General features: G+C 58.1%; 2 protein-coding genes across 9 annotated transcripts in view; both read right to left on the bottom strand.

Annotated features, from left to right (window-relative positions):
- Window positions 1–13,407, bottom strand: part of LOC309578480 (protocadherin gamma-C5-like) — a gene marked incomplete at its 5' end in the record, with an annotated part of 214,695 nt that overhangs the window by 29,744 nt on the left and 171,544 nt on the right. Inside the window, one exon of one of the 8 annotated variants that reach the window (XM_082291159.1) lies at window positions 3,935–6,392. The exons of the other annotated variants lie outside the window; for them this stretch is intronic. Coding sequence (XP_082147285.1) covers window positions 3,935–6,367 — 2,433 coding nt within the window. Of the gene's footprint in view, window positions 1–3,934; window positions 6,393–13,407 lie in introns of those variants that run through there. 8 annotated transcript variants of the gene reach the window in all.
- LOC309578650 (protocadherin gamma-B5-like) lies at window positions 8,004–12,046 on the bottom strand (the record flags this gene model as incomplete). The annotated part of the gene is made up of 3 exons (XM_082291414.1): window positions 8,004–8,185; window positions 9,335–9,521; window positions 9,599–12,046. The coding sequence occupies 3 exons, from the start codon at window positions 12,044–12,046 to the stop codon at window positions 8,004–8,006; spliced, it is 2,817 nt and encodes a 938-aa protein (XP_082147540.1).

Genomic DNA, 13,407 nt, shown 5'->3' with positions numbered 1-13,407 from the left:
AACTGAATCACAGCCCCAGCGCGGAGGTGGGAGGGGGGGGGGGAGAAGCAGACTTCCCCCCCCTCGCTTCAGATCAGCGCCCAATTGGCCGAGAGCTGCATCCCCTCTCGGCCAGCAGTGACTCCGGAGGTGCGGGAAGCAGGGGCCCGAGCCGGCAACAGCGGGGCTGCCACCCCCGGCCTCCCCTCTGCCAGCCTGACTCACTTGCTCCGACAGCTCGCTTTGCATTCACAGGGAAACTGCACGTCCTGGCAGCCTGGAAGCAAGGTACAAGCCCTCCCTGTGTGCTCCCCCTCCACAATGGTGGCTTCACATCGTGCCCACAGACAAAGGGCAGCTGTCATGAACGCAGGCCAAAGGACTTTTCATGCCCGATGAAAAGGTGCTTGTTAGAGCCCCGAGGTGCCAGGGGCTCTTCTCTCACCCCTCTGCTCCCCCTCAGCTACTGCTTTGGCTGCTGCCTGCGCCCCTTGATTGCCTCTCTGAGTGAGGCATCGCTGCCACCAGTACCACCACCAGCCAGGAGACCTTGCACTAAGACAGGGATGCCCACTCCTCCCAGCCCACCCGTGGCAGTGGGAGGCTGAAGGTGAAAAAGCAAAGGCAGTGAGCCATGCAAAGCCAAAATACAATTGCTCCCAATGCACACCCGACTGGAAGCCACTTCCTCGCCCTGGGGCAAGGGAGGGGTCAGTCTTCACAGTACCCAAATCACTGCAAACACACAGAGCCGGACAGTAAGGCCACTAGATCACCACAGGATCACAACACCAGGTCAGGATGTCAGACTGGGAAGGAAGCCCAAGCCTCCCACCTGGCAGACACACACATTGATATTCTGTGGCAGATACAGCTTTGCAGTCCTGAGGGCAAAAGCAGGGGTCTCAGCTTCCCCAGGGGGGAGCTAACAGTAATTTCCTTCTCTCCCTGTCCCAGACCATGCTGGCAAGCTGCAGGCTTTTAGTTCAATTCACATCCCTGCAGAAGCCTTGTGCATTCATAGAGTCACAGAATGGCCTGGTTTGGAAAGGACCTTACAGATCATCTCGTTCTGACCTCCTGCCATGGCCAGGGACACCTTCCACTAGACCAGGTTGCTCAGAGCTCAATCCAGCCCGGCCTTGAATAGTTCCAGGGATGGGGCAGCCACAGCTTCTCTAGGCAACCTGTGCCAGTGCCACACCATGCTCATAGGGAAGAATTTTTATACCTATTATGTAATCTAAACCTTCTCTCTGTCGGTTTGAAACCATTCCCTCTTGTCCTGTCACTACATGCTCTTGTAAAAAGACCCTCTCTGTCTTCTGTCCTTGGTGCCCTGAAGGCCACCCTGACCCTCCCCTGGGTGCACACAGCCCCTGGGGGTGGGGGTCTGCAGTGGTGTGGCAGGCAGGGGACCCAGCTCCTGCCTGGGATCCTGCCCGTCTCCACCCCCTGGGCACCAGAGGGACCTGGGGAATAGGTGAGGGAGGCTCAGGGCACCCATGCCCGGCACGGTGGACGGTGACAGGGACAGCATCCCTCTGGCGAGAACAGAGACGGTGAAGGTGCTGCAGTCGAGGGTCCTCCCTCCGGTCTGCAGCACCTCTCTGCCTATTCTAAGAGCCGTGAGGCGGGACCACCCTGCTGCCAGTCAGGGAGAGACACTGGGAAGAACCTTATGAATGGTGAGAAGACCGCCCGGGTCCCACCTACTGCCGGCTCCGGAGCAGGGGAGAAGGCGTTCTTAAAGAGACAATGCAGAAAAACACTGGACAAGGGATTTCCCAGCAGAGAGCGACCAATTCCTGCTTGCACATACTCATTCCCCCAGGGCTCCTGATGGTGCCACCAGCAGGAAGCTGTCACAGTAACCTTGGCTCTGGAATGTGCTCTGTCCCCATCGCAGTCCAGGCCCCAGACAGTACAGCTGGGTGACAGACCTTTCCACTGGCAATCCAGGGTGCTGCACCCCTGGGAATGGGTTTGCTGCTGCTGCAGTGCCTCAGCAGAACCCCCCTGCAAAGCCCACATAGCCTGGGAGAATCCACTCAGTGTCCCGAGGTGGCTCAGCGTCCCAAGGACCGGGAGCAAGGGCTTTACACAGGGGGTCCTGCTGCTGCTTGGGTCTGTCAAAGCCTGGGATGGGGACAGTGTGACAAGGCAGGAAGGGTATGGGGTGTCTAGGATAGAGAAGGAGATGCTCCTTATTCCACAGGGTCAGAGCTCACCCTGTGGAAAAGCACCAAGCCACACAACTCAGGTGTCACTGGAGGTCCTGCAGGGTAGGATCCCTCATGGCCACGCCACCTGCTACACACAGGGCCAACACCCTCCCCACAGCATCACTTTTGTGAGCTGGCTGTGTCCTGCAGAGCAAAGAGGTGTAAAGCCTTTGCAGGCTTGACACAGTCTGTTGTCACCACAAAGACTGAAAATGCAGGGCCCAGAGCCAGCCCAGCTGATTTCTCACTGCCAGTGCCTTTGCAGTGCCTACTGGGGAGTAGGAGGGAGTCATGGCTAGGGTTCAGGCTCACTGCCCTTCCTTCACCCCACTCTCAAATCACTTATTGCCCTCACCACCAGAGAGAGGCATCTTGTGAGGACCTGGTGGAGGAGACATCCTTGTCCCCAGCCATAGCACAGCCCTCAGCTGCAGAGGAACACAATGCAGAGGAACACTTGCTCCTGCAGCTGCTGCAGCCATTCTCACCTGCCACAAATCAGAAGTGCTGAGTCTGAGCAGTGACGCAAGCAGGGGGGAAAAAAAAAGGCATAAAATAGTTCTGAGAGGTTTCTGCCTCCATCTGTGATTTGGCCACACTGAGCAGGCGGCACACGCAGCCTCACACCCATGAACAGCTTCCGCTGCACCTCACTTCCTTCTGCTCTGAGGAACCGATCACTCCTACCCACTGCCTCCCAGGAAGGAAAAATTACCAGCACCAACGACCTTGGAAATTCACCAGATCCACACCCCCCCTCCACTGGATCCACTACCTGGCCTCACCTCTGAAGATTGAAGCTTTCCTGTAATTGAGAGCTTTCAAATTAAGCAGCACAATTCCCATCGGGGGAGAAGCACAGAAGCTGCTGCCATGCGCAAACACCTTCCAGCCTGCAGTTTGTGCCGTCAGGACATCAGACATCACCCAGAGACAGCAGATTACAAATCATGCAGAGCTTCTAATAGGGTTTTTGTACAACATCTGAGTGAAGGACTCACCACCCTGCTCAGAGCCAAAGTCCAACTCAGCGGAGCCCTGCAAGCAACTGGGGCAGCCTGCAATCCCACCCCCTCCCCCAAAGCAAACAGCATCACAGAACTTCCATGGAAAGAAAACCGGAGCCATTCAGGAGTCAAACATGAGGAGTGGCACAGATGGGAGGGACTGCTCTGTGACCACGGTCTGTCAAACACAGGAACCAGCATCATCCTTCAGCTTTGGGTGCTGCACTGTGAGAGGCGACACGCCGATGCCCAGCTCCCAGCCCCATCTGCACCACCACCTCTCCAGCCCCCACCAAGTCATGACGCGCAGAGATTACGTTCCCCCGCAGTGCAAGTGCTCCCCTTGGCTCTCCTTTTGCAAAGGGAAGGAAATACCATTAACAACAAACTTGGTGCCAAGGATTAACAAGTGGTTTCAAGCTGACCTCAGCCTCCACCGGTTACTCATGCAAGGCGTACCCAAAACTGCATCCAAAAGACCTATGTTTGCCAACGTGAACAGACTGACTCACTTGATCCTGCTCACCACAGTGCAGAAGTCATCAACCCTCAGGATGGCTCATTTGACTCCAAACAACACCTGTTCAGCTGTAGCTGAACTCTTTAGGGGCATGGCATGACTGGATGTCCCTCCCAACCCCAAAATGCAACCACACGCATACGGCACAAATGAACCGTGGCTCTGCCCAGCGCTGGGACATGCCAAGGAAGGCGCTACATTACCTCAGCAGGTGTGGGGAGCCGGCTGGCGGTGCCCACAATCTGGTGGTACAGCCCTGGCTCACCATTCCTTATGGTGCCCTGGCGGCTCCCTAAGGGGCTGGAAGTGAAGGGCTTTTTACACAGGAGATCACTCTGGCGAGAGTCCGTGGTGAGATAGACCTGGTGGTAGAAGCTGGGTGGCGTGAAGCCACCCCGCACGGCATCAATGTGGTGGAAAGGCCCTGGTGTCCTGTACGTGGTACTCCTGGAGCTGTTGTACAGCTCCTTTGACTGCCTCCACTTGTAGCACTTGAAGATGCCCACGGACAACATGGTGATGAAGAAGGCTGCTGACACCAAAATCACAGCCAGGATGAGATAGAAAGTCACATGTCTCCTGGGATCATTGGCAGGCGCCACATCAGTGAGGTCAGTGAGCACCTCCTTGACCATCTCGGCCACAGAGATGGAGATAGTGGCACTGGTGGACAGCACAGGCTCCCCATGGTCTTTCAGCAGGATGACTAAGGTGTGCTCGGGAGCTTCATCCTCGCGGAGCTGGCGGGCTGTGAAGATCTCCCCATTGTGCAGCCCAACCGAGAAGAGACTGGGGTCAGTGGCCTGCAATAGGGTATAGGAGATCCAGGCATTGTACCCTGCATCCGCATCCACCGCCACCACCTTGGTGACCATGTGCCCGGCAGGAGTGCCTGGTGCCACCACATCAGTGTAGGGGGCGGTGGTGTTGGGATGAGGGTACAGCACCGTTGGGGCATTGTCATTGAGGTCAGTGACAAACACACTGACTGAGACATTAGTGGCCAGAGGCGGAAAGCCACCGTCCTGGACCTGCACCATCATGCTGAACTCCACCTGGTCCTCATGGTCCAGGGAGGTGAGCAGGTAGAGGGTGCCATTCTCCCGGTTGATGGAGAAGAGGTGGCCAAAAGTGGGGTCACCCTGCAAAAGGGAATAGGAGAGGTGGGCATTGCGCCCGAGGTCCGGATCTGTGGCGCTCACATTAAGGATGGGGATGCCGGGCACGTTGTTCTCCAGAACATAGACATCATAGGAGTCCTGGGACAACTTGGGTGCGTTGTCATTGACATCTGACACCTGCACCAGGATGTGTTTTACTGCAGACAAGGGTGGTGAGCCCGAGTCCTTGGCTGTGATAGTGATATTATACTCTGCTGCCTTTTCCCGGTCCAGAGCTCCTTCTGTTTTCAATGTGTAGTAATTTTTGAGGGAGGAGCTGAGCATGAAGGGGATCCCAGGGGAAATAAAACAGTTCACCAGGCCGTTGTCATGGGAGTCCAAGTCTGTTACACTCAGCAGAGCTACGACCGTCCCTGGGGCTGCATCTTCAGGCACAGGGCTGTACACAGAAGTCACTTTCACCTCTGGAGCATTGTCATTCACATCCACGACTTCTACCAGCACTTTGCAATGAGCCACACCAGGAACGGCTCCCTTGTCTTTAGCTTGTAAGTAAATCTCGTACAGCTTCGTTTCCTCATAGTCCAGCTGTCCCTTGACCCTCAACTCCCCTGTGGCTGAGTCCAGAGCAAAGAGTTCTCGTACCTTGGCGGGGGTGTGGCTACTGAAGGAGTAGACGATGTCTCCATTGGGCCCATCATCCAGATCGTACGCACTGATCCTGGCGACCAGGGTACCGCTGGGCGTGTTCTCCCTCACACTCGCCTTATAAGTGGACTGGTTGAAGACCGGGGCATTATCGTTGGCATCTACAACGTCAATGTGGATCTGCACTTGGGCCGACCGTGGCGGGCTGCCTCCATCCAGCGCAGTCAAGACCAAATTCAGCTCCCTTTGCTCCTCCCTGTCCAGCTCCTTCTCTAGCACCAGTTCCGCGTACTTGCTGCCATCCACCCTCGTCTGCACGTCGAGCGCAAAGTTCGGGTTGGCGCTGAGCTGGTAGGTCTGCAAAGAGTTAATTCCCACATCGGGGTCTTGCGCGCTCTCTAGCGGGAAGCGCGCTCCGGCAGCCACCGACTCACTGATTTCCAGCCTCGCCTGGCTGCTGGGAAAAACCGGGTCGTTGTCATTGATGTCCTGGATCTCTACGGTGCCGCTGTACAGCTCGAGCGGGTTTTCCACCACGATCTCAAAGCTGAGGGAGCAGGGAGAGAGCGCGCCGCAGAGCTCCTCCCGGTCTATCCTCTCGTTCACCAGCAGCGCCCCGCTCGTCAGATCCACCCCGAAGTACTTCTTATTGCCGCCGGACACCACCCGCAATCGGCGTCCCGGCAGCCGCCCGAGGTCCAGCGCCAGGTCGGCTACCACATTCCCCACCGCGGAGCCTCTCCGCGCCTCCTCGGGGATCGCATAGCGAATCGCGGCGGAAACCCAGTCGGAAACGCCGAACAAAAGCAAGAGGCTCAATACCTGCCCCGTCGTCACCCCGCGGCTCCTTACAGCAACGCCGTTCATCGCACAGGACGGCCGCGCTCTCCGCTTCGCCCCCCCGCCCCGGCTAGAAACTCTCAGCTCGCCCCGTCATGCCGCTGCCCAGCGGCCCCGGGAAGCGGCGGCGGCGGCGGGGAGCCGGGCATTGCTCGGCGGGCTCGGCGGTGACTCACTCCCAGAGTCTCTCTGAGACCGTCTGCGCCTCATCCCGGCTCCGAGCGGGGCCGGGCCGCCAGTTCCCCCCCGCTCCATCATTGGCCGACAGCGGCACACAGAGTCCCGTCCAATAACTGCACAGAGCGCAGGGCGCCGGAGCCCCGCCGCCGCCGAGCCCCGCCGGAGGGAGCGCGGCGACCTCGGCCCGAGGACAGCGGGGCTCGAGCGGGCAGAACCTGACGGGAGAGCGCAGCCCTGCGAGAAACCTCGCTGTGAGAACAGCCGGGCGGGGGGAGCCGTGGCAGAGGCACGGCAGATCGGGCACAGGGACTGCGTGTGCGGGCAGGAAGGTGGAAAGGATGGCAGAAATAGTGACGCCAAAAGGGGCGATACGGAGACGTGGGGTGTTTGGGGTGTGTGTCCCGGGAACACCTCGTTGGAATGAGGCAGCGGGAGTAAGAAGGGGAGGTGGAGAGGGCGGGAGGATGAGTGGGGAGGGTCATCAGGGGCACGGAGGGTTGCAGGGAGAGCCGGCACCACCGCGCCAGCTCCCAGTGTCGCTCAGGACCTTCAGGATGCCGGTCCTCCCACCCAAATGCTTGGCCAGCCCCTTCCTGGGAGGAAGCCCCTTTTAAGGCGTCGCGACGTCGCCGCTCAGTGTGCCACCAAAGCAGCGTAGCCGGCAAAGCGACACTGATTTGGGGCTGCCGAGTTATGAGCAGCTCCTCCGGCCGCAACACAGAGTGTCGCCGCGGGGCGGCTCCCGCCGCAGCATTTCCAGGAGCATCGCCCCTCCTGCGGGATCCCCACTGCCACCACTATCCCAGCAGGCATCTTCCTCTACAAACCGCATAAATCTCGGTTTAATACGCCCTCCTGCTCTCGTTATCTCTCAGCGTGCTCCCCGGTACTTTTTTCCATCAGCCAGACTCAGGGAAATCACGCTCTGCGACCTGCGGTGCAGGTTCACCGGGGTGGGAACGGATCCCGTTGCCGCGCAGCAACAGCCTGGCAGGTCACAGCACCGGCAGTGCCTGGTCGAAAATCAGCCATTTCCTGCCTTTGGGTTGTTGGTGCTGTCACCAACGACTCGTGTTACATCGGGTTTTCTCACTTTTCACGCACGCATAAGGATAAAATGACCGAAATTTCGGCGTTCATCGTCTGTCACCCCCACAACTGCTCGGCTGTCACGGGATAATGGAAAGGGGATGAGGAAGCTTGATAAGGGAGCGCCAGGAACCCTGTGAAAACCGGGCTGTGACGCAGCGCCCAGGTGTCATCCCACAGCCGAGACTGGTAAAGAAGCGATGGCGAAGTCTGGGAAAAACCAGACTGGAAACCAGCGCCCACGCGTTCATTCACTTACGGAGGTCCTCAAAGCCTTTGCAGAACTGGCTCGGAAACTTGCGGCGGGTTATTTGTTACCCCGCTAATTGTGGTGGCTGAGCTCGTTGTGTAGGGGCTGCAAACCACCCGCACCACTGCTGGACAACGATATTCGCTAGAGCGAGCGGAATCTCGACTCTGCCTGCGTGTCCTCGCCCCACACAATCCTAAAAGCTGCCGTGAGCACATGGGATGCACCCAGAGACGCAGCATCTCTGCGCTTACATGAAGACTCGGCAACATCAAAAGAGTCGGCGCAATCTGTCCTATCTACATGTTCAGCTATTTCTTTTTCTCCTGATTGTTGCCAAAAGATAATCTTTATCAGCGCTATTAATCGTTCTTATCGTCTGTCCAGAGAATGTGATAAAAGGGTTCACACTGATAAAAAACAATGTTAGTCATCTAATGTTCCCAAAGCACCTCTTTTTCTCACAGACAACCAAATCCCAATTATCTTTCTTTCTTACATAGAATCTAAAACCAAGAATATCCACAGCTCTCTTCCACACAAATCTTGAAATAATCTTCAGACTTACTTTCTTTGAAATAAATCCTAAATCCTTTTTCCAACCACTGTAAGTTCTGAATCCTTTTCTTCCATCACTGCCCATTTCGTGTTTTTTCTAAACGCAGTATACGGAACAATTCCTCTAACGTGGGTACCGCAGTTCTCAAGTCATTTCCCTTCCTATGAGTGCACCCGTACCAGAGTACCTTGTCCCTTTAATGCCAGCAGTAGCGGGATGGCCAAGCAGCAGAGAGATGAGCAGAAAAGAGACCTCAGGAAAAGCACGAAAGACAGAACATTTCCATCTACCATATTCCAATTAATCTGGAGACATTATGTCTCCTCCACCTGGACGACAAGCCTAAATATTGCAGACGATGCTTCAGAGCGCCTGAAAGTGCCGTTTGGAGGGAGAAGAGTGGAAAAGTACGACAGCTGAGGGGAAGACGCCTTCCCCTGCACCACGAATTTCTTCGGGGACTGGTTCAAGCCAAATCCCAGCCCGAGCCGCTCACTTCGGCATTTTTCTCGACTCTGCTGAGGGTCCAGACAAGCCGGTGTCAGCAGGGAACAAAAAGCTCCTTCATCTGGACTCCAGGCTTGGAGCTACACTGAAGCACCAGATCCGGCTCTACAAACGAAGGGGGAAAGTTAAATTACGGGTGTACACAACACTTTATGTTAAAGGGGTTCAGAGCACGCAAGAACTGAGCTTGCCAAAAAGAGAGAGAGCTACAGCGTGGCTGCCCCCACTGAGTAAACACGCCAGGACTGATCACACATCGTTATCACATGAAAGCTCCCAAATGTGGCTGAGAAAATTAGAGGTCACTAGCCCAAGGCGAAAGGGTTGTCTCAGCTTCCAACTCCACCACACCTTTTTTCCCGCTCCACCCCGAGTCCACCTCATCACTCCGGTTCGGTAAAACTCGCACCTGTCTGTCCTTCTCCAGGACAGACAGAAGTACTGACAATATTGCGTTGCTCCTCGGGGGAAATCAGAAATTTGCGGATAAGAGTTGGCAGGTCAAAAGGATGAGCCAAGATCTCACATACACACTCAGTCACACCCCCATACCCCTGAGCTATTGAGCGGTGCGCCGGGACGTTGCCGGTCTCCCGCTGATCATCGACAGCAGAACAGAGGAAAAAAAGATTCACAAAAACCCACAGAGAGGGACCATAGGACAGAAGCTCACCTGTGCCGAGCTCCCGGGGCTAGGAGGGTCCTTCCCGGAATGAGTGCCTGAGCCTGGGTCACCGGACAGGAGACGGGCAGACAAGGCTGCCGTCCCTGGTCTCAGGAACGTGAAGTCTTTCTGCCCCGACTCGGAGGCTAAACACACCTCGTAAGAATAGGGAAAGGGCAGAGTGCTGCTGCAGTAGTTGTACGGTGCTTTTGAGCCCAGGGTGGAATAGAGTTCCTTATCAGAAGTTATAAAAATGGGAGGGCTCTTGGACCGTCGCCATTTAAAGAAAAAAACAAAAATGACCGTGGAAACGAATAACAAGGACACGACGGAGAGCGACACAACAAGAATGAGGTTCAGATCAGACGTCAGCTCGGACACAACGTCTCTGTCGCTGACCTCCGGCAGCGCCTCCTGCAAGCTCTCGGCCAGCACCACGTGCAGCGTGGCCGTGGCCGACAGCGCCGGCTGCCCGTGGTCCTTCACCACGGCCACCACACGCTGCTTGGCCGCGTCCCTCTCGGACACGGCCCGCGCCGTGCGCACCTCGCCGCTGTGCAGCCCCACGCGGAACAGCGCCGGCTCCGACGCCTGCACCAGCTCGTACGACAGCCACGCGTTGCGCCCCGCGTCCGCGTCCACCGCCACCACCTTGGCCACCAGGTAGCCGGCCTCGGCCGAGCGCGGCACCACCTCGAACGGCGCCGCCGCCGCCGGGGCCACGCCTCCCGCCGCCGCGCCACCCGCCCCCGCCGCCGGCCACAGCACCCGCGGCGCGTTGTCGTTGCGGTCCAGCACGAACACGCGCACCGTGGCCGTGGAGCTGCGCGCCGGCGAGCCGCCGTCCTGCGCCCGCACCGCCACCGCCAACTCGCGGCACTGCTCGTAGTCCAAGGAGCGCTGCGCGTACAGCGCGCCGCTCCGCGCCTCCACCGACACCAGCGCCGCCGCGCCCGCGCTGCCGCCCGCCAGCCAGTAGCTCACGCGCCCGTTGGCGCCCGCGTCCGCGTCCCGCGCCTGCACGCGCACCACCAGCGCGCCCGCCGCGTTGTTCTCCGCCACGTACGCGCTGTACGCCGCCTCCTCGAACACCGGCGCGTTGTCGTTCACGTCCGACACCTCCAGCACCAGCTCCCTGCTGCTCCACAGCGCCGGCCTGCCCCGGTCCCGGGCCACCACCGTCACGCGGTGCTCGGACGCCTCCTCGCGGTCCAGCGCGCTCGCCGTCACCACCTTGTACGAGCCGCCCGACGACGGCACGATGGACAGCGGCGCCTCGCCCGACAGCTCGCAGGACACCTGACCGTTCTTGCCGGAGTCCGGGTCGTTCACGTTCAAGAGGGCCACCACGGTGCCAGCTGGCGAGTCTTCAGGCACAGGGCTCGACAGGGACAGAATGGTGATCTCGGGCGCGTTGTCATTCACGTCCACCACCTCCACCTCCACCTTGCAGTGCGCCACCAGACCACCACCGTCCTTCGCCTCCACTAGCAACACGTAGCCTCGCGTGTCCTCGAAGTCCAAAGCCTCTTTCAGCGTGATCATTCCGCTCTGCGCATCCACCACGAACTTCTGAAGCACCTTCGCCGACATTTTCCCGAAACTGTAGGTGATGTGGGCATTGGTGCCGGCGTCTGCATCGGAGGCGGAGACGTTCAGTACAACCAATCCCGGAGGCGCGTCCTCGCGCAGGCTGGCGCGGTACCGGTCCTGAGCAAACACGGGTGGGTTGTCATTGGCGTCGGTGACGTTGATCCAGAGCTGGGCGGTGCCAGTCCTGGGCGGGTCTCCGCCATCCAGCGCAGTCAGCATCAGACGCAGACGCGGCTCGTTCTCCCGGTCCAGTGCACGGCGCAGCACCAACTCTGCGAATTTGCTGCCGTCCTGGGTCTCCTTCACCTCCACCGCGAAATAGCTGTTGGCCTCCAACTCGTAGCCTTTCAGTGAGTTGCTGCCTACGTCCGCGTCCTCAGCCACACCCACGGCAAATCGGGCGCCGGGAGAAGTCAACTCGTTGATCTCAAGCTGGAAATTTTCTTGCAGAAAGCGCGGCGCATTGTCATTCACGTCCTCAATGGACACCTCGACGCGGAAAACGTTCAGCGGGTTGTGCACCAGCGCCTCGAAGCTGACAGAGCAGGACGCCGACTCGCCGCACATCTCCTCCCGATCCAGCCTCTCATTCACGTACAGGTTCCCGTTTTCCTCATTCACAGTGAAGTATTTCAGCTGCTTTCTGCCGGCAGACGCCACCTGCAGCTTGCGCGCCGGCAGCTCGTCCGCGCTGAGCCCCAGGTCCCGCGCCAGCGGCCCCACGAGCGAGCCTCTGCCCAGCTCCTCGGCCATGGAGTAGCGGACCCGCTCCGCCGCCGCCCGGCACCACAGGCACAGCAGCACCGCGGCCACCAGCGCTCGCCCACAGCCCGCAGCGCGCCTCTGCCGCCGCCTCACCGCCATTCTCTCTCGCCAGCGCTCGCCGCGCTCCTGCCTCCTGCCGCCGCCCTGCCTCCCTTCCAGCCGCTCTCGCCACACAGCGCAGGGGCCGCCGCAGCGCAGCGAGCCCGCTCTGCCCGCCTCGGACGCCGCTGCTCCCCGCCCAGCGCCGTCTCTCGCCGCCGCCGCCGCCGCTGCTGCCCGTGCCGCTGCCGCTCTGGCCGGCGCCGGGCGAGCGAGCAGCCTGCGGGGGCAGGACGCGGCGGCGGCGGCGGCTCCAGCACCGCTCGTTGGCGGCCAACAGCGGCACCCGGAGGCGCCGCGACGCCACTGCAGCCGCCGGATGGCCGCGCTCAAGGGGTTCTCGCCGCGGGCCGCACCGTTTGTGGTTCACCTCCGTCAGCTACCGAAAGGCCGAGTCAGCGTTCAATTTGGCGAGTTTCCTCATACCCACGAAACGGGGAATCTAGGAGCTCTGTTCAGAAGCGAAAATGCAGAGTCTGGCTGGGGAACGTGTTACCGAGTAGTGGAGGATCACGCAGACTTCATACGAGGGAGCCCAGGTGAGTACGGGTAAGTGTAAGCAGGTACACTGTGCAGCAAATGCCTTGCAGATAGCAATCCCTTCTATTGTTCCTGTCCCAGCTCTTTTATTTCATTTCTACCATCTCTTTGAAGCAACGTCTACAGAATACTTGAGAAGAGAAGCACCAGGACTGCCATTTTCTTTCTGGAAATTCTTTTTTATATTCCTTGTATTTTATATCCCTCTCAGAGAGGCTGAGACTGGGGGAAAATGGCAAGTCTTATTCTCTGGAACAGCATTATCCTTCCATGCTCCCAGTTTTACAAATCCAGGAGATTACCACAACTTCTTGACCTAGAACTGGGAAGAATGGCCCGGTAAAGCATTTCTTCAAAAAGCTTTTTCAGTGAACGACGTTAAGTATGTAGATCTAAGATGTGGATGGGATTAAAAAGGTATCCATGCTCCCAGGATACTTCAGTTACCAATGTGCTACTCAGAGAATCATAAAAAAGAGACTTATTACTCCTCTGTGGTGACGCCCGAGGCATACATGACCTGTTGCTACCTTTCCCAGGACAGAGAATTCGAGAAAAAAAGACGACAAAAAAGTCACAAAAAGAAATTTTAGAAGGGCAAAACTAGAGAAGGTAGTTTATCCAAGGCAGAAACGTGACGTGTCCTTTGACGCTCCCGGCGTGGGATGGTCTGAAAACGGCAATGATAAAACACTCTTGAGAGCAACGCCTATGAAAAAACACTTGATCCACCTCAGGGCCTGTTGGTACTGACACCACCTCTCTGCAACAGCCAAAGGAAATCACGGGATACAAAACTCTCCGCAAGCCAACAATTCTTG

Source organism: Coloeus monedula, assembly GCF_965178545.1.
Source record: "Coloeus monedula genome assembly, chromosome: 15".
Taxonomy (NCBI): Eukaryota; Metazoa; Chordata; class Aves; order Passeriformes; family Corvidae; genus Coloeus; species Coloeus monedula.
This window is presented reverse-complemented; position numbering and strand designations above follow the sequence as displayed.